At 53.1% G+C, this 20860-nt stretch overlaps 1 protein-coding gene across 4 annotated transcripts in view; it reads right to left on the bottom strand.

Moving 5' to 3' along the window:
- NTF3 (neurotrophin 3) overlaps nucleotides 1-20539 on the bottom strand; it is a 69500-nt gene extending 48961 nt beyond the window's left edge. Inside the window, exon 1 of one of the 4 annotated variants that reach the window (XM_028490930.2) lies at nucleotides 20501-20539. Coding sequence is in view for 1 of the 4 variants with exons in the window: in XM_024129239.1 (XP_023985007.1) it covers nucleotides 18796-18813 (18 nt within the window). In the remaining 3 variants the exon portion in view is untranslated. Of the gene's footprint in view, nucleotides 1-3966; nucleotides 4003-17961; nucleotides 18015-18795; nucleotides 19029-20500 lie in introns of those variants that run through there. The other 3 variants (XM_024129239.1, XM_028490929.2, XM_028490932.2) reach the window with 3 other exon arrangements.
- Between the last annotated feature and the right edge of the window lie 321 nt (nucleotides 20540-20860).

Below are 20860 nucleotides of genomic sequence, written 5' to 3'. Positions count from 1 at the left end.
TGGGATCCTCCCGGACCGGGGCACGAACCCGCGTCCCCTGCATCGGCAGGCGGACTCTCAACCACTGCGCCACCAGGGAAGCCCGAGAAAGCATTTTTAATCTTACCGTACAGTACCTTGAAAAGTACAGTAGTACAGCACAAGAGCTGGCATCCAGGGGCTGGCATCGAGTGAACAGGCAGGAAGAGCTGCTGACCGGGGAGGGAGGGGAGGGGGGAGGTGGTAGAGCTGAAGGATCGTCAGCAACAGGAGACGGAGGGCCAGCTGCAATTTCGCTCACGCCTTACATGGACGGAATGCACGTTCGAATATTTGAAATTTCGCAACTTCAAGGTTCGTACGTAGGGGACTTACTGTAATGGGAACAGACGTCTGGCTGTGAGAAACTCCCACGGAGGCAGGACACTCAGGCCTATCACGTGAGTGGGTCATGGGGCCAAGTGCATCATGTCCCAGGAGCTCGGACTGTACCTGACGGGGGATGGAGAGTCTCCCATGGACCTTATTTATTCAAACATACATGTGTTGGGTAGTGTGGATGCATATTCACTCTTTATTTCCATGGGCAACAAAATTGCTCATCCACAAAAATCCCAGAGAGTGTAGGAAAGAAAGAGAGGAGTGAGAGGAAAACCAGCTCTTTGTGTTGTTTTGGAACTCCCAACTTTTACTTGGTGTGATAATAAAGAAAATATTTTTTAAAACCAGGGCTGTTTCAGAAAAAGGGGTTAAAAACTTAAACTCAAAAATGAGTCTAACAATTGGATGAAAGATGACAAGAAGAGAAGAATTTCACCAATGAAATTGTGTGTTTCTGACAGATAGGTGTGTGGTTTAAAGGAAAGATAAACGGCACCTGGGCAGACGAGGAAAGGTGGTGTCTGTGGGCAACATGTGAGTTGTGGAGTTAGAGAGCTCTGGCTGCTGATCAAGGCTCTGTTGGGCAAGCGGCTGAACTTCTCTGAGCCTCAGTTTCCTCATCTGTGAAATGGGGGAAATAATGTCTATCTTGCCGAGTGGCCAAGGGGATGGGATTGTGCACTAAAGCACCAAGCACAGTATAATATCCAGTGTCATGACCCCACATGCAAACAAACAAGCCAATAAATCCTGAACAAATCTTTAAAAATCATCACATTAAGAACCATCCTCTTGGATCAGAAACTTGTTCTCTAACTGCCTAGGATTTAAGGATCTGAATCTTTACCATTTCAGATATTCCTAAGACCTTCATTGTTTAAACTTGGGTTCAGCTTGGAAAAGGCAGAGAATTAAAGGGAAAAAGCTCACACAAACCAGGACCTGCACGTGTACCGTGAGGATCTCACTTTCTGAATGTAAGAGGCACAGCTTGGGGGGTGCTTTCTTAGAGAAGAGCCTCAGATCTGCACTAGGGGAAAGGAGCTGAGCCAGGGATGGTGGGCTTTCCATGGCAGGCATGCTCCGGGCTCCCTGAGCTACACAGGGCATGTGGGGAAGGTGAGAGTACGCCAACCAGACCTCACCGTGCTTCCCAAAACTGCATGCAGAATTCATCTCATGCCTGTCTACTCTGGTGAAGACCCTCACTGGATTGTTACCCAAAGACAAAGACCAGGGATGGTCCCGAGCATGCCCTAAACTCAGCGAGACACAGAGTCTCGCGAGGACACGTAAACCTGTCCTCTTCATCCTAAGGGGATGCTCCGTGAGGCCTGCTTATTTGTCACTCGTGAGTCTGCCCTTTGATCACTGCTTCTCTACCGCCCCACCGCTCGCACACTCACAGAAGCTCCATAATGTGGGGGTGAATAGGCTCAGCCCACAGGCCTGTGCTCTGAGAATAGCTGCACCTTTGTTGAAAGGGTAGTACTCTGAAGTTACGTGCCACATGACATGACCATACTCAGTGGTCCGCAGCTAATGAGCTAGCATGAACCTCTGACTCCAGTTGGACCAATCAGATCTCACCCTAAGGAATCTGAAACGGGAGCCCTGAGAGAGTCAGTTGGTAGGCCTAGAATGAGAAGTGGGGAAGCGGGGTCCAGAGGCAGAGAGAACAGGGCCCTGTGGTCCTGTAGACAGAGAAGTGCCTCCAGGCTCCTAGGTTAGTCTCTTACGAAGCGTGGCTACAGTTCCTGCCCTTGGATTGGCACAGTATCTGGCTGGCACAGTATCTGGTGATTTCCCCCTTTGGGTTAATTAATAATATCATGATAGTATCAGCTAACATGTATTGAACCTTGACCATGTTCCAGACTCTCTGAGTCTACATGCTGTAACTTATTTAGTCTTTCCAAACTATGTAATATCTTTTTACACTTAAGGGAACTGACTGAATCTTAGCAATACTGTCAAGATCTCACAGCTAAGAAGAAGCGGAGATGGGATTTAAAACCAGGCTGAGGCTCTATTTTAATTACAATAATATGCAGCTAACAGAACAGTTCTATCTACAATAAGCCCTTGCTATGGGGCAGGCACTGTGCGAAGTGGTCTGAGTTATATTACCATTATCTCCACCGAGGCTTAAATGTTTCACTTGGATTCTTAAGAACTTTGAAGGGATTCCCATTTCAGGACGGCAGACTGAGTACCCACTTCAATCCTCCTCCTCCTCCTGTATCGAGTCCATACATACAACAGAAAACACATTAAAACTCCCTTCCTGTTTTCCAGGCTAGGCAGTTATACATTGCCTAGGCTGGAAAACAGGAAGGGAGGCTTTCATTGGCTAGGAACTGTAAAGAATCCCTAAAAGAAGGTACACGTTCAAAAAGCCACAGATAATTTAAGAAGCTGAAGCCAAGCACTGAATCCACGTGCAAGGAATGTAGAAGAATCTGCCACAGAAGATAACCCGGCAGTAAGAATAACCAACCACCCTCTGAGGAAAACCAGCACCATGGAAAGAAACAGCAGACTCTACTACTGGAACAACTCAACCCCCAGGAGGCAGTTAAAAGAGTGAAGAGAAAAGGACCTTGAATATTTCATAATCTCAAAGATATAAGGCGATGCATCCACACAACAAGAATAGGGGCGTTTCAAGGGTATTTGCATAATGATGAGACAGTAAACAATAAGGCAGGGGAGGTCATCTATGAGGTCTGCAACCAGATCCACGGTGCCACTGGGAGGGAAGTTCATATAATGGTGCAGACAGAGGTTAAGGAAAGCAAGCAGCTGGAGGCAAACTCGGGGGGTGGCCTTGCAGAAGGGGTGAGGAACCCACAGCAACATAACCTCAAGTTTCCTGTACCACATCTCGAATGCCTCATGCCTGTCCGCTCCCAACATGCAGTCCCATCCGCCCCTCACGTGAGCTTACACCCCAGACGACATCATCAGAAACAGGTAAAGGAATACATTGATGCTTCCAAGCCACAGCTGTAACATTTCTTCCCACGGTGCCCCCTGAAGGCTCCCTCCCCAACTCTCAGTGCTGTAGCATGTCTTTTAAAGAACATTTTCCCAGACTGACTTGGAGGAGAGCCGCCTACCAAAAAAGACAATGTGCTAATAGCAACAGAATACACCAGTTTCAAACCTAACACATAGGAAAGAAACTTACGTTACCAAAGGAGAAGGGGGAGGAGGGATAAATTAGGAGTTTGGGATTAAAATATACACACTATTATATATAAAATAGATAAACAACAAGGACCTACTGAACAGCACAGGGAACTATACTCAATATTCTGTAATGACCTATAAGGGAAAAGAATCTGAAATTGAATATATATATATATATATATATATATATGTATAACTGAATCACTTTGCTGTACACCTGAAACTAACACAACACTGTAAATCAACTGTATTTCAATAAAAAATTTAAAAAAGAACCCAGATATAAATGCTTCAGCTCATCTCTTGCCCCGCTCCTTGAAATACTACTGTCCCTTGAGTTAAAAGCAGAAAGCCATTGCTGAGGGTGAAGGCTGTGTGATGCAGGGTCGGGGGATGGGGGCTGGAGCCTACCTGTTGTCAGGAATGACTTCAGTTCCACCTGCAGGATATGAACAGAGAGCCCTGTGGGTTTCTGCTTCCACTGCTTTTTGCAGGGCTTGTCTCTGTCTCCGATGGGGAGTCCTCCAGCAGTGACTCGTGCAGAACAAGACCCCCCCCAACGTGCCCACACCACCATCCAGCCCCCCCCGCCCCCGCCCCGGGGAACCACCATCCCAGGCCCTACATCTGGTCGGCACGGCTCGCTCCATCATAGCTTCCAGCTGCACTCAGGCCACTCAGCAGTCCGGAGAATCCCAAATCCAAAGGCTTAGAGACACACGCACTTAGCTGTGGGCACCGGACATCCAGCCCCAGCACGGCTGCCAGCATCCACAGGGGTAACTTCTTGTAACGAGAAACCCAGGGATCGCGACCATTCCACACGGGCCGCTCTACGATTTGGGAACATGTGGTTGGCAATGCAGCTGTTTCAGACCTCACTAGTTTTTTCAGACCTTGACTTTCAGCTCCCTTCTCTGACCCTCCACTCCTCTGCCCCCCTGCAAGTCCTGGCTCCCTAACAGGAAAACAGCAAGAAAACAACTGCCTTCTGCCAAGGAGGCCCATTGGTTAAAGCTGGTCCTCAGGGTGGGCCTCTTGGGAGTACTGCCGTCCTAAGCCTGGCACTTGGGTGGATCCCCCGGACCCGAGAGGGAAGAAAGGTGCTGGACATCAATGGCAGCCCTGCTCCATAACCGCACCAAGAGTAGGGCCTCTTACTGGTACGCAAATTCCCAGGGAGAACCAGGGCAGGAAATCTGATCATGCATAGACCACAGACAATTCTGCACTCTGAAAGCACTGTGGGTGCCACGCCCTCCAGCCTGGGATGGAGCTGTCTCTCGGGGGCAGTTGGGGGGGATTAATGAGATGACCTGTACAGAGGTAGGACTCCGCACTTCCACGGCAGGGGGGGAGGGTTCGATCCCTGGTCGGGGAACTAAGATCCCACATGCCACACGGTGTGGCCAAAATAAAATAAAATAAAATAAAAAATAAGAAGGTACCTGCACAGCATTCAGGTCCTGGGGACACTGGTCTCTGCCCCTGCCTCTCTGCCCTGCTCCCTGCCCTCACCCTCAACGCCGCCTTCAGCAGCTGGAGTTGAGCAGCACTTAGGAACCTTCTGAGCACCCGTGATCTGCCCTCCCGGTCTCCACTTTCCGAGGCGGGTGCCGGATGAGCAGGGAGCCGGAGATTCAGCTCAAAGGAGCTGAGCGTGCCTCAAAGCACGGGCCGACAGCCCCCGCCTGACGACAGCTAGACTTTCCGGACTTTACGATAATGTGAAAGTGATGCGGGTTCAGTAGAAACCGTACTTGGTGGATCTTGAACTTTGATCTTTTTCCCTGGCCTGGCTATATGCGTAGATCCGCTCTCGTGATTCCGCCCAGTAATCACGATACACTTTCAGCCATTCTGTGCCCAGATGTCTAATCTGCTTTTCACTTGCAGTACAGTATTCAGTACATTACAAGAGATAGTCAACACTTTATTATAAAACAGGCTTTGCGTGAGATGATTTTGCTCACCTGCAGGCCGACGGAAGTGCTCTGAGCACACTGCAGGTAGGCGGGGCTAAGCTGTGATGTTCGGTAGATGAGGCATATTCAGTGCATTTTCGACCAACAATATTTTCACCTTACGATGGGTTTATGGGGACCCTCACCGAAGGGGACAGCTGCCACGGCAGAGCCGCAGAGGGGCAGGGACAGCGCAGAGGGGGGTTCCACAGTGAGGTCTTTGTTGAGCAGACCTTCGAGATGACACAGAATGTTCTCTTTGGTTCCCTTGCCTCCACCAAGGGGGATTCCTGCATTCTACCAGGCCAAGTTGCCGGAGGGCATGCCAGGTGTCTGTCTAGGTGACTGTCACACACTCTCTTATCTGTGCTAACCTATGTGACCTTGCTAGTGACTCTCTATAGGGATCCACTACAAGCAAAAGAGGTTCTGTGGAATTTGGTAATTTTCGGGAGACTTTGAAATACACACACACACACACACACACACACTCACTCACTAATCCGTAGGAATCATCAATAGATGGATCTGACGTCCAGAATCTGGGACCCGCCAGATGCCCCAGAAAACTCACCATCTGTCCACATCCCACTTGGAGCCTCCGAAAAGGTCTGTGAGCAAGCAGCCCCCTCTGGAGAAAGTCACCGTCACAGTTTCAAATTTTCTGGGGTACAACTCCAAAAGCCACTTTCACTTTTGATCCGGAATGAAATCAAGTTTGGATAGAAATGTATAGAAAATGTAAACAGGTTGGGAGATCCTCCCACGGCCAACTGATCTCTCAGCATTGTTACCATGCCGGTCCCTGGTTCCCTACAGCCAGAGCCAGGCTAATCCATGACCTGTCGCCTATCCCCCCAGCCCGTCCTGTCCTTCATCTCCCCCGGAGCCAGCACTGGTCAGAGTAACCAGTGATCAAGTCCGGCTTGATCAAATCTCCCCTGCATTTCATGCATTTATTCGCTCATTAATTCATTCTTCTATCAATCCAACCAATAGTCTTTTTCCCATTGAACAACGATTTAGGAGAAGCCATCTCCCGTATTGAACCAGAGTGATCTTTTTTTTAAACAAAAGACTGACTCTACCCTCCCCTGTGCCACCTCCACTGGCTCCTGCTGCCCTTGGGGTTGGGAGGGGGCTCAGCGTGGGCCTTCCTTCCTCTCACCTCCCTGGACACATCACCCCTCGCTGCCCCTCATGAACCACGACCTGGGCGGCTTTCGGTTCTTTCAGCCCCGGGTTTCCCTCACCTGGGGCCCTCTTTCCATCTGCGCCTTCACCTGGAACTCTCCTCCCCCCATCTCCTCCCACTTTCACCCACGATTACAAATCACGTCACAGGCCATCAGAAAACCTCCCACGAAACTGCTGGGAACTGAGTCTCTCCCTCCACATCGGCTGCTCTTGGAAGAATTTCCCTTTCCATCTCTGTCCCGGCCTCTGCTCGCTCGCTCTCTTTAGGCTAGGGTCACAGACATCACTGTGCCACAGGAAAACACATGATAAACAACCCCTAACCCTTTTAGTGAAAGGGTTTAGTTCCCCCTCATAGTAAAAAATCAGACCTTCTCTAATGGCTCCATCCTTGACAGTGCCTCTGTTGAGAGGTCCCCCAAGAATTCAGGAGACTTTCTGCAGACAGACGGTAACTTAATACAGCAGCCCCAAAAGGAGATGTAAACACTGAAGGGGGACTGGGAAGAGACATTCCTGATCCGCACAAGAGCCAAAAAGTAAAAGGGAAATGTCAGAGGTTTAGAGTGACAATCTGAGGTCTCTCTACCAGTAACCCAACTCCAATTCAACTTGATTTCCTGGACTCGCTAACAGACCGCAGTCTACAATATCTTCCTCTCTTGTTCTTGCTCTCTCTCTTTCTTTCTCTCTCTCTCTCTCTTTTCCCCTCCCTCTCTCTCTCTTTCTCTCTCTCTCTCTCTCACACACACACACAAACACACACATACACATGCACCAGAAGACAAGTACGTGGAATAAATACACTGAAGGTTTCTTTGATGATCATTTAAATGCTAAGAAAGAGAGAGAAAAAGAAAGAACGGGAGTGAGTTATGAAAAGCAACTTTTCCCCCATTTTAATCCACAGTCATCAAAAGTCTTAGATACTTTTCTAAAAAGCTCCACAAAAGCAATGGTAGAATGAATTCTAACATGAAGGAATCCTAGACCTGAGCTATAATCTACACTAGGATACTAATACAGTTTCTTTTGGAAAAACTATCCTTGACTCAAGCACTATGCAGACGTATTTTGGAAGGAAGGTCCAGGGGGAGATACGGAGAGGAGCAGCAGGCAGACACGTCCTGAAAGCCATTCACCGCCTCATAGCTGTACAGCACCTGAGGTTACTCTGGGGACATTCTCTCCCTCCCACTGTGTGTGGGGTTGTCAGGACAGGACACACCTCGAGATGCCCTCCCTGCAGGGGATGCGAGAGGGACTCCGGCTCTCTACTGGTCCTTGACAAGATGGAGACGAGGAGCCACCTCCCTCTACATGCAAATGTGGGATGCGATGCCGGGTCAGGGATGGGTGGGCCCTAGGATATTGAAACCGGCCCTCCTGGGTCACAGGGACCTTCTAGGTCCCCGAACTCCCAGCTCAGAGCCTGTTCCACGATACCACACAGCGATTTTAGGAGGCGCTCACCAAACCCTGGGGCTACTAAAAGCAGACCCAGTCAGGCTGTACACACTTGTCTTTCCCAATCACTCTGTCTATAAGGACTCCTCCTTCCCCAAACCCCCAAGGCCTCTGGGGTCCCTGCCACTCACGTGCCACGTACCAAACATATCTTGCCACATCCTGTGGTCTATTTCTTTGCAGGTCTGTCCCGACTTCCAACTAGACTGCAAGGATCTTGAAGGCAGGACTTAGCCGTCTTCGTCTTGGCACTCTACACGGTACCCAGGTACCCAGCATGGTAATTAAGAAGAGTCAAGAGAGGCACGAGGCCCCCTTCAAATAACGCTTTTGTTAAGCAGATAAGAAAAACATCTAACAGATGTGTTATGTTTTTTAAAGGCCCCCTTCTAAATTCCAACGAGGTTACTTAACAAGGACCGGATGCCTATTCTCTTTCTGCTGGCATCTGGACCCATTAAAAACAGGATGTGAAAAAAATGCTGAGGAGCTCACTGAGCAGGAAGGACTCATAGAGGACAAGAGTGGACAGCAGGTGGCAGTCTGTCCCTGTGTCAGGAGTGGTCACAGAGACAGCACACAGTGCAGCCGGGAGAAGCAGCGCTTAAAAGCCTCGGGCTGACGCACCTCCCCCGGCCTGGGCCGACTACAGCCAAGAGCAGGGCTACTTCTGGAAAGCACACACACCTACACATCCACCCAGACCTAACACCTGTACATCAGGCCCCTTCCCCAAACTCTCCCTGGGAAGAACCAATGGCTCCCGTCACAACGGGCTCTGAGCATCCGTCACAAGAGGCTTGGTCAAGCCTTGGGAGCTCAGGGATGAGAAAAAGTGAAGGCAGTTCGTGGACCCTCCAGGCTGCTTCTGGTGCAGAGGGTTCCCCATCGTTATTCACACCAACACACAAGGTTCCATCCGGGAGCCCTGTGCTTGAACTTGCATGCTCACACGGCCCCTCCCTAGAGCACAATAATGTAACTGGCCCATGGCCCTCACCAGCTCCTAGACCCTGGAGCTCAGAGCTCAGCGTCCACCTCTGCATCTTCTCCAGCATCGAGCACAGGGCCTGAGACTTGGCAGCCCCCAACAGGATGCTTTATGAACAACCTTTAAACATGTGTTTTCTGAGTGTCTAGAGATAGATGGCCCTAATTCATGTGCAGTGACACCCAATTTTCCCATGACCAAACCCCACATTTGCAGAAGGACTTGGCAGACTAAGACACAGGGGCGAAGGGGGTCTCGAAAGAGCAAGAACAGCCTTTCCCGGTGGGCCCGCAGTGAGCTTCATGACATCAGCCTCGGGACAGGCTGAAACGGGACACAGAGAACACGTACGGCTCTGGACCCTTGGGAAGGAGTATCACCTCTCTGAGCCCAGCCTCTCACCGCTGGACTCCCTGATAACCCACCCGTCATGCATTCACTCACCCAACACATATCAAGGTGTTGGGGACACAGAGGTGAAAGGACCAGGTCCCTTTCCCTGCAGAGCCCATCTTCTAGTGAGAAGACAGAATACCAGGTGGTGTACCACAGGGAGACTGAGAGGGAGCCCCAGGCTCCCTGGAGGATGCAGGGAGGTTTCCAGGAGAAGGTAATGGTGAAGGAAAGATGTGAAGGATGCTTTCAGTGTCCCTGGTGAAGAAGGGAGAGCTTCCTAAGCCCGACATACACACAGAATAAGCCCTCCGTGACCATCTCAAATTCAAGAACAGATGTATATTTCTGCTACGCCTACCCTCTTGCAATCAGAGGACGCTTCCCTCTACATTCAAGCCCCTTATCAATCCATCCATCCAGGCTTTTCTACTAGCCCTCGATTCCCATAATGTCTGATGAGTCAGGAAAGATCTGGGGGATCATCTAAGCCAGGAGCCTTTCACTCTCCATGGAGCAGAGACTCCCCAGATTGCACAGTGAGGCTCTGGGACAGTTGGGGGCGGAGTCTGGTATCTCTGCTTAGTTCAGGATCCTTCTGATTTCACACACCCAATTCAGCTACCCAAAGAGAATTTTATCCCACATAAACCTTTCCCTATGCTTTCAACTCCCAATCCAAGATCTGCCACCAATCTGGCAAGCTTGTTTCTTCAGCACTTTATAAACATGCACTCCTCCATGTGTTCAAGAACTTATCTGGCATCATGTAACTTCATTTCCTCCTCCACCCCCTCCACATCTCTGCACATAAGTCCTCCAGAGGAGCGGGGATATCCAGAAATGCCAGGCATGGGCCACAGGGAGGCTTAGGGAGCAGCAGAGTCATGGAATATGTGAACTGTCACGACCGGCAGGGTCCTTTTGACCTTCCGGTGAATCCCATTCCCTCTTTTTCCGGAAGAGGAAACAGAGGCCCGTGGAGGGAGAATGCTTTGCTCAAGGTCGCACAGCTAGTTTGAGTCCTTCGCAAAGAGAGGTGAGGTAAGCAGTTTGGGGAGAGCAAAAGCTGGGTGTCAGGAGGGCTGGTCTCCTTCTCAATTACGGGACGAACATGTTGGGAAACAGGTGATTTCCAGAGCTGCACTTTCCCTCTTGGACCCAGTGGAAGCAGGGGATGGATGTGCCCCATGATCCATCAGAAGTAGATCTGCCAGACACAGAATGGAAATAATCCCAGACTGAGATCTTGAACTATATTCCCTGAGGGATGATTTGGAGCCAGAGGGGGAGGATATTTTTAAATGCCAGGGGCTCAGACCTAAAAACAGAGGGGGGGCAGGGCAAGACCGGTCTATCATAAAAAAAAAAATGATAATAATAGGGCTATGTCCTCTTACAAAGAAGGAAAGCATCACCCTGCACGTGGAATGTTGTTTTAAACAAAGCAAACACATATCTTTTGAGCATCCACAATTTCACAGGCATCAGGTTAATGTTGTCCATTTATTAGCACACTGCAAATACCTTTCAGCAATAGAACCAAGTCATTCTCATTCATTGCTTTGAAGATGTATGTGTGGTAGTGGTGAAGGGAAAGTCAGTGGAGGGAGTAAAAACAAGAGCCTTCAGTCACACCCTTCAGAGATGGCGGCAACATGCACCCCGAGACCACCTCTGGCTTCCCTACTTCTGGTATTGCCCAGAAGGGCATGCAGCAAGCAAGTGCCAGGGCTGGAAGCCTCTAAAACTGCTCTGCTCTGCATCAAACAGAGCCTGGGGACCCCAGTCCTTGGCAGCAACTCCTGCCTTCAACCTCTCAGCAAGAAATACATGGCCCCTGTATACATGGAGGGAGTTCCCTAGCCTTTCAAGGAAAGGCATTTTCCAAATTCTGAAGAGCCCTCACCTTTTCCATTCTCTTTTACTTTGATTCTGTGCAACCCTCATCACAGGACTCAAGAACCCTGGGACCCACCACCTCTCGTGGGCAAGTGGATCAAAACCAGATGTCCAGCTCCAATCTTACAGAGTTTACAAGGAGGCAATTGTGACTTAAATCAACACCCCCATTCTGGAAGGGCAGATTCCCTTGTCAACCGGACGCGAAGTAAAGGGGGAGGGCGATGGGAGCTAAGACAGATCTGACACACGCTTTCCAGCAGGTGGCCAGAAAGCCCCAGCATTTGTCTTGCACATGAAAATGAACCTTCCCGTGGAGCAGGTTACCCTGTGGGGCGACAGACTTTGCAGAGGGCTATCAAGCAATCTCCCATCTGGATGACATCACAGAATGCAGAAACAGAACCTGACTGGCAGGTGATGGACTTGGGATGGTCACAGGCTTCAGGCTAGAATGTCAGTCCGTCGAGATCTAGCTGTGTACCCATAAACATACCCCTTAACCTCACATAACCTCAGTCTCCCCACCTGCAAAAGAGATTATTTTGGGCACTGAGATAACACCATGTGATATTTACAGTAATGCCTGGCACCCAGTTAAGTACTCAAATATTAATTATCATCATCATCATCAATCATCGTCAAGGTGGTTACTTCTCTTAGTCAGAAACACTAATAGGCGTTCATGTGGAAGCTGGATGATTAGCATCGGGTCTACCAGAAAGCCAAACCCCACCCCTTAGAGCTCTGTACACACTGTGCAGGCAAAGCCAACTTCAAGAGCATTCTTGGCCAAAACAAAACTCTATGGCAAATTCTTTGCATGCCTTTCTGCCTTTGACTCAGCCATTCCCCAAAGATAAAAACAGGAGCTCATTGAGGGCGTGCCAAGATGCACTCCAAGCAAAGCATATTAGCGCTGAGCGAGTAGGAGGATGGGGCTACTGTAGAATCCTCAGATAGTGCAGTTGGAATGGACCTTTGAGATCCTCTAGTTCAAGTTCTTCATTTACAGATGGGTATGTCAAGGCCTGGAGAGACCATCCAGGGTCACACAACAGCAGCCTCTTAGTGACAGAGCTCAGTGGCAAGCTTGGTCCCCCACCTCTAAGTCAGCAGGCTTTCTGCTGCCCCAGGCTGTTTAAGGTGACCTTGGCCTGGGATCTTTTGAGATCAGTAAGCTGCCATTCACTCCTACAGCTCTGGTCTTGAACGAGCAAGAACCTCAACCCTTTCAAAAAAATCTCTGACTGAACAAAACCCACAGAAGACTGGGGGCTCAACAAAAGTCTTTCCTGGAGACGCTGCTGAAAAGTGAGCAAGCACAACAGACCACACCAAAGTTCACGTCCACGTCCTGCTCCAGCGAAACCGCACTGACAGGCGGAGGGTAGTCCTCTAAGGACGCCCAGAGCCACAGACAGCCTCTGGTGGTTCCCAGTTAGGACTGCTTGAGAAGGACCATGGCACAGACGTGGACACGAAACAGCCAACGCATCCTCACCACCCAGAGGTGCGTGCACACTTAGCCCCCTGGTATTTTTAGGTAGAAGGAAAGGCTGACTTACGGAAAACTATCAACAACCCGAAAAGACTTTAAAGATCTTGGTCCCTCTACATGTGCTTTCATAGGTTCTAAAATGAGTCCTCTGAGAGGCTTCCTTTGTCCAGCCTTGATCTTAACAGAAATCTGTTCAGGCAAGAATGAGGTTCTATCTGCACTGGCCTCAGATTTCCTAAAAGCTCACACATCCTCCATCCCCCAATACAAATGGTCTGAAAAAAAGCTGCTCCCAATTTCTTCCACCAGCTGGCTCTTCTGCAAGACACAATACGGTGACGGTCCAGTCTGAACCAGGTGCCCATATACCTGCCACCCATAGCACAAGCTCTAGGAATGCCTCCTGCCCACCCAGGTCCCCCTCCTGTGCTCTCGCGTCCCCCAGCACACACACAGCCCCGCTCTCCTCTCTCTCTGCACACACCTATCCGTGCACAAAGTACATCCACAGAGCTTACCAGCAGCACCACCCGGGTCTTAGGCTGGTCTCCGGTAGATTTGGTCCTTCTCCAGCAAACTCAATTTTAAAGAAAACGAAATGGAAAACCCTAGCAACGGTCATTAGTTCAGCATCCCCACCACCAGAAACTGCCCGCCTCATTGAAGAGTAAGACGGCAGCTGGTGAGGTTGGGAAGCAGGGTGGTGGGTTTGAAGGATCTTCTGTGTCGGCCTGACTCCCTGCTCTCATTCCCGCCAACACTGGGTTTACATTCCTCACAGTTGGGGTGGGAGCACTGTAGCTGCTCAGGCAACAGCCTGGAGAAGCCTGCAGCAGGGGCCGCCTGCTGCATTCGCCGCCGTCCTGGATGGAGGTGCGGAGGGGGAGGCCTGCACATCTGATCTGTCTGGGAGGGGAGCTGCGGAGATGGGAAATGTTATGTAATTAAACTCTGCTGGCCTGTCCCGCCTGGGGAATGTGAGAGCCATCAACAGTGACCTCTTCCAATCAACTTAATTGGCCCAATCTCGCCAAGAAAAGCAGCAGAATTGGTTTAGTGCCTCATGGAAATAGCTTAGCGCCTGACTATTTATGGCCACTGAACTCAAGGATGGCTGGGAGCCTGACTCTGAGCCAGCAGTTCACGGCATGTGCTGACTTCTGGGAGGACTCGCAGGCTTGAGTGGGTTTCCTGGTCCCTCTTTTTTTTTTTTGGTCTCCATTTTTGTCTCTGGGGAAAGTGGCTGCACCAACTTGCTGCACCGGGTGTCTGCAAAGATCCAAAGCCCATGCCCTCTTCTTACGGACAGGCTCTTGCCTGCCAAGGACGCGTAGCCCGGAGAAAAACAGACCTTCGTAGTAACCCGGGGTGGCTGGACTTTGCTCTTCTTTTATTCTAACATGCCGAGAACACAGGCTATTTTCTCTGTCCTCAAATCACATTTCTTTAGGCATTGTGGCCTGCAGGAAAGGGAAACGTCCGCGTCGGATAGTTCATGACATTGATTTGTGGACCAACTTTCTTCTGAATAGTTCAAAGACCTGTTATGAAAACAGGTTGCCAGCAACAGTAATCTAGGCTTGGCTGCCTCCATTTTATGGGTGAGTAAACTGAGGCAGTTATAGAAAGTTCTGTTTGCACCATGGGTGAGCAGTAGACACTCAGCGGGCATTAAGACTGTTTTACCAACTTGCACTGTAAAGAGGAGGTGGTCCAGGACCCATTTTTACAATGGTTCACATCCATGCTAGCGCCTGTATTCAACTCGGCGTCACCCTTGAGAAAAGCTTCGTACCCCTAAACACACCAAGCTTCGAAGGGGAGGGACGCAGAGTGAATTTTCCTTCTCATCGAGTCATGGCAGACAACGCCATTTTACACAGAGAAACAATGGAGGATCAGAGAGATTAGAAAATTTTCCTGAGGTCACCCTGCTCCAAAGGGGCAGAACTGGACTAGAACCGAGCCATTCCCAATGGGAAACCTTCCGTCTCCACCACGCCATCCTCCGAAATACTGCCGCAAGATCCTCTGACCAAGGGTCGGACCCTGTATCAACACTCTTACACAGATGAATTTCCCTATAAATAAGGCAGAACCTCAAAATGGCACAGCCATCATTTCAGGAAATCAAAAGTGTCATGGGTCAAACAGATGAGGTTTATTCCGCCCAAACATATGCCCTCACACGAAGAGACCTAATAAATGAAGTCGCTGGTCAGCAGGTGTGTGCGGCCAAAGCACACCCCTCCCCCTGCTCTGTCCCAGTTACCTCCCCAGCTCTTGCTGGTATGAACCCAACCAATATCACATGCCCCTCCCTCCCCAAATGCTTCCTAATAAACCTGCAACCCTTCTTTTATCTGTACCTTTTAAACTTTGAGACACATCTGAGCCTCCAAGACGATTTTCATCCTTCCTCGGCCACAAAGAATTCCTGCAAAAACATACATTCCACTTCCTCCACCAGAGCCAGCATACACACCCCTCCTGTCCTCCAAGCTAGCCTCCCCCCAGTTACTCACTCCAGACCCACGGCGTGCGTGCATGCATATACGCATGCGCACACGCATACACGCATGCGCACACACAGACACGCATGCGCACACGCATACACGCATGCGCACACACAGACACGCATGCGCACACACACGTTAGCTTTACACTCACAGCCCAGAAGTCATCAAAGAGTAACAGACACTCCCAACCTGCATCTTCCTGGCATCTTCCTGCTCACTGCCTCGCCCCTTCTCCAGCTCCACGTGTGAAGCCGTGTCCTGGCCATGCTCTCAGAAACTCAACCCTCCAGTGTATCAGCACCTGCATTCTGACCTGGCTTGCTGCGCCCTCCATTCCCAGCCCACACCCTCTACAAGAAACAGTAACAGCCCTCAGCTCCCTTCCCAACACACAAAACTGTCCATCACCCCTATCTTTCTGCGCCCTTTTTACCAAACCACAGGTACATTTCAAATCAGCTTCCCTTTGGCCTCCGAGATCCATAAACATCTCTAGAAACTGAATTCTAGTTCTTGAAAAAACCTCGACTAGCACCGAGCTCTCCTCGTTCCTCCTGGCAAAACTGTGACAGTCCGCTGAGCCCTGGGAAGAAATTGTTCCAGGGCACCGTGCCACGCCCCAGTACCCAGCAATGGGCTGAGCATCCAGTGGGCATTCCATTTCTTATTTCTTAAATAAGAAACCCATTATACAATATAATACTATTCGCATCCCTGCCACTGGCACGCAAAACACATTTCTCCGCTCACTCAGATCTCACTCACACACGTCCCCACCCGGTACCAACACACAGAGGACTTTTCCCCTTAAATGTACATCCCTCATCCTAAGGCTTCTCCAATTCCCTCCCCTCTGGGGAGGTGCAGTGGCGGGGGCGGGGGGAGGCAAAAACCACCACAGTATCCTCTGCAAATGCCCCATCTCTCCTAATGAGTCTGAGCCCACACATACCCCAATGCCCTCCTGGCCAAATTTCCCAGCACTCACTCACAAAGTTCACACACACTCTGCTCTTTGCAGATAATCTCCCGGCCCCATCCCTTCGGTAATCCGCAGGCGCGTGGGCTAACCTTCCACACACGTCCCCCACACGCGCGCCCTCCCACGCCACACCCACTCCGTGTGTCTGTGCAGGCACGCGCAAGCCATCTGCTGCAACACACCGTACCTCTCCTCCTGCTCCGACACCCTTCGCAGGCACAGATTTCTCATCAGCTACACCTCTTTTCCCACATGCTCTCACCTGCTGCCCGTGCGTGCAAGAGAGCCTCAGAAACACACACCTCCACCCGCACACAGAGCAGGGGGAGTTCCCGCACTCCGGCCGTCCCCCATACACACCCTCACGCAGACACTTTCCAAGAAACCTCTTTCCCTGACCTAACAGGGCGCCCAGGGGTCCTGATCGCCCTCCGCAGGCCGGCAGACCCGTTCACACAGAGCCACAGCCTCCGCTTCCAGCTACAAAACAGTCCACACCAGCACAGAACCGTACACGCTCCTTCCTGCAACCCCGCAGACTTCCTGCTCTCCCGCAACACCGTTCAGAGCTTGGTTTCTTTTCATCTCCTCCTCTCCCAACGCCAAACCCAGGTCTGAGCGTTTGAGCCCAAGGCAGAGGCGGTTGGATTTTATCCCCTGAATCCCACCGCTCCACCTTCTTTGTGTCGGGGGCGGGAGGGGGGCAGGCTGAGGACACGGGAGAATTTCTCAGGGCCGGGAAAACAGAACCGATTGCAAAGTCCCTTCCCGTTCCAACTTTCTCCATCCTGACATTTGGGGCAGAGGGTTTAGATGTGTCTCTGGCTCTCCGTTCTGCAGAGCGGGAGAGGACATCTCTTCATTAAAGAGCACTTGCCCAGCACAGTCCTTAAGCGACTAGAGTCCCGGGGTGACACCCACCCCCTTTTAGCCCGCTCCCCCCTCCCCAGCTCCCGCCCCCTGCTCCTCGCGCACATAAACATGTCCAAGACGTGCAGTCGCCAGCTCTCCAGCTCCGAGCTCAGCGCTAGGGCTGCGTCCAGGCAGCTGCCTGCCCTGAGACTCTGAACGTGCCGCCCGCCGCCAGAGGTCGAGACCAGGCTGTCTAGTTCGGTGTTTCCTCCACCTGGAAGCCCCCGGCCACGGAGCCCACGAGAGGGATCCTTAGTAGTCAGCAGCCCTCACCCGGTGCGGCTCGGGGGTCTCGGTGCTGTGCCTTGGAGGAACGCAGCAGCCAAACTGCCCCAAAGAAACAGCGTCTCCTCGCCGCGCACCCACTCGCGCCCGAAAGCCCCAAGCAGAGTCCCCTCCCCCACCCCAGGCCCGCCCTTCCCGAACCTTCAACTCCCGAGCGGTCCCAATTTCCTTGGGAGTGTGAGTCTGCTACCCCGAGCTCTAGCCCAGGGGCCGCGGACAAATTTGGTCCTGGGGGGGTCCTCTGAAGTCCGCCCTAGCTGCGCCGGGCCCCGGGCCTCCCAGCCTCCCGGTACCTCCGATTCCTAGAGCTGGCCCGGAGGGACCGCTCGGCCCCGGCGCCCGCCGCTCCCGGCGGCGACCCAGACGCGCGGGCCGCGCGCACGGCTCCAGCATCTGCGCAGAGACCCAGGGTGGGGTGGCCGCCGGCCAGGACGAGCCCGGGGTGCGGGGCTGCTTCCGAGAAAGCTTTGAGCGGAGGCAGGGGACTCCAGCAGGTAGCCACGCCGCGCACGGCGTCTCAGCTCCCGAAAGTGGGAAGCGACTCTCCGCGGGGGCCGGAGCTCCGCGTCCCCTCCCCCCCCCCAGCCCCCGCCCGGCCCGGGAGCGGGAGGAGGGCGGAGAGCCCGGCGAGGTGGCGAGCGGGGCGCGGGGGGCGCGTGCGGGGAGTGACGGCGGCACCCTCGCCCCCGCGCCGCCCCGGATGCGACTGCCACCCCCTTTTGTTACGGGATGCGCGAGGAGCCTTCTCTGCGGGAGTAGACGGGCGCGTTGGTGAGGGGCCGGCGGCTTTCCCGAAGCCCTTTCCTGCCCTTCCGGCGTCCCCCTTTCCCCTCGCCTCCGCCCCCGCCCCCCCATTTCCAATCCCGGTCCCTTAAACCTGATCACTTTCCCAGATACTGGGCGGTTTCTCCAGCAGCCGAGGCACGGGAGGGAGGAGGTGGGGAGGAGTGTCCGTGCGCGGGGGCGGGCGGGTGGCTGCGATCGCACCTCGGCCTGGGCAGATCCGGGCGCAAACTTCGGGAAGGCACGAGCGGGGGAAAGTGCGGGAGCGCGGCGCGGGGGGGTGAGGGCCCCGCGCGGGCCCCCGGCCCCGAGCCCGCCCGCCCGGCGTGCCCGCCCCCCCTTACCGTGGCAGAAGTGACCATGGCATCCGTGTGACTGTTTCCAGGGACGTCGACATGAAGAGAAAGGTGGACGCGAGCTCGGTCATTCAAAGCCTCTCCCGCCCCGCCGCCGCCGCCAGCCCCCAGCAGGGGACAAAAAGAGAAGGAGAAAGGCGAGGGAAGAAAGTAGTTGCGCCGGGCTCTCTCGGGGGGCCTCGCGCGGAGCTGCTGCGGTAGGGAGAGGAGCCTTCAACTCTGAGTCCCGCGAACAGAATCTGCGCGGTTATAACCAGCCAACCCGGCCAGATGGCTCCGCGCTCAGCGCCTTAACCCCTTCGGCGCCGCGCCGCCCGCCCCCGTGCCCGGCCGGCCGCGCGAGCCTGCGCCCCAGCGCCCCTCCGGCTGGGGTCGGGGGCCACTGGGGGCACCGGGTCATTTCCCCCGTCCTTTCTTAAAGAAAAATATCCCCAACCTCCAAGTCGGTAGTATGCTTCAGTTTGCCCCTCCATCTCCGTTTTAGAGAGCCAAGCAAAAACGAAATATTTAACTTTTCACTGCGCTTTACACATTCATGCCTTCAGTCTGTCTTATTTGTTCTTCTCCTTGAAAAATCTCTTTTTGATCTCCTTTTCGCTTTTCATTTAAGGTTTTTCTTTACAAAGCAGAAGGGCCTTTCTTGCCCCTTGCCTCGGGAGGCTTGGGTCGAAAGTGCAAACTCCTCCGAACCTTCGACCCTTTCAGCTCCAGATCTCTCCCCACCCGCTACCCAGAGCACCCGGCCGTCCTTCCCGCTCCCCGCCGCCGGAGCACGTCCCGGGACACCGTTCCCAGGCGTGCCCGCCGCTCCGGGACCAGCACCCGAGGCGCTGCAGGCGGTCCGGGCGGATCAAGCCAGAGAGGTATGGGGTCGGGGGGGGGGGCACGGGGCGGTGGGGGGAGGGCGGGTGTGTGTGCGCGCTTGTGTGTCTGTGCGAGCGTGTGAGCGTGGAAGGGAGAGGGTGATGAATCGGAGCCTCCCACTCCACACGCAGCCTGCAACTTCTCCTAAGCCCCTTCCTTCCAAGTGAGGGTCGGGCCCTGCGGCCGAGCGCCCGCCCAGCACCCAGCAGTCTGCACGCGGGGACAGCGCGGGAAGCAGAAAGGCAAGCGACAGACCAACCTTTCTAAGCGCTCCGAAAGGAGTGACGCCCCCACCCTTAGATTAGTCGAGGAAAGGACGGGGGAGGGCAGGGGGCAAAATCGCTTATTTCGAGATAACTTTAGCCGCCCATTAGACCCCGCCTGTGGTGAGCTCGGTCTCTCCAAATTTACCCTAGTTCATGCATGTTCCTTTCGCCCATTTGCCATCAAGAGAAGTGGGGGGGGGGGAATGTCACTGAGGGGTCAATGAGAAATCCAGAGCCTCGGAACGGGGTTTTGCCCTCCTGTCCTCCTCCTACCCGCTCCCCGGGTCTTGGCGTGGGGGGAATCTCATCTCCGATCCCCCTCCCCACCCCCACTTCTTCCTCCCTGGCACCTCAGTCACCCCTAACCCCATCTCTTTCCAGGACCTTTGGACGTGCGCGCGATTGGGGGAGGGGAGGGAGTAGGTATCGCTTCTCCCCGCGGCCCCGCCGTTCCGGGCGTCTAATAAGCAGTTCAGTTGGCGTCCAAGTACAAAAACATCCACATTCCTTTGACTTGTTTGAGAATTTAGGCAAACACCAAGAAATAAGGGCACCGCACCTACCAGATCAGGCCGAACCCGACGCAGAGAGGAGGCTGCCGGTCCGAGGGGAGGTGGGAAGGGATGGGGAGGCTGGGGGCTGCGTACTAGGTAGATTGTACCTGCCTCATCATTATCCTGGCTGCTGGAGATTGCCACATGGAAAACGGCCGGAAGCGCCTACTGAGGCCCAGGGGCGGCCCCTCCCGTGGTCCCTGGGGAGAGTAGGGTCCTCCTTCCGCGCCGCCCTCGAGCCAAAAGGTTCAGGTCCTCCTCCGGGCCAGATTATGCTGCAGAGATGTCCCCTCCACCCGGAGCACAGCACCATGAAGGTCTGGATTGGGCGTGCTCTGCTGGGTCCCGGTTTTCTCGCTCTGCTCTGGC

Source organism: Physeter macrocephalus, chromosome 6, assembly GCF_002837175.3.
Source record: "Physeter macrocephalus isolate SW-GA chromosome 6, ASM283717v5, whole genome shotgun sequence".
NCBI lineage: Eukaryota > Metazoa > Chordata > Mammalia > Artiodactyla > Physeteridae > Physeter > Physeter macrocephalus.
The sequence above is the reverse complement of the archived record's forward strand: the minus strand, read 5'-3'. Positions and strand labels throughout refer to the sequence as shown.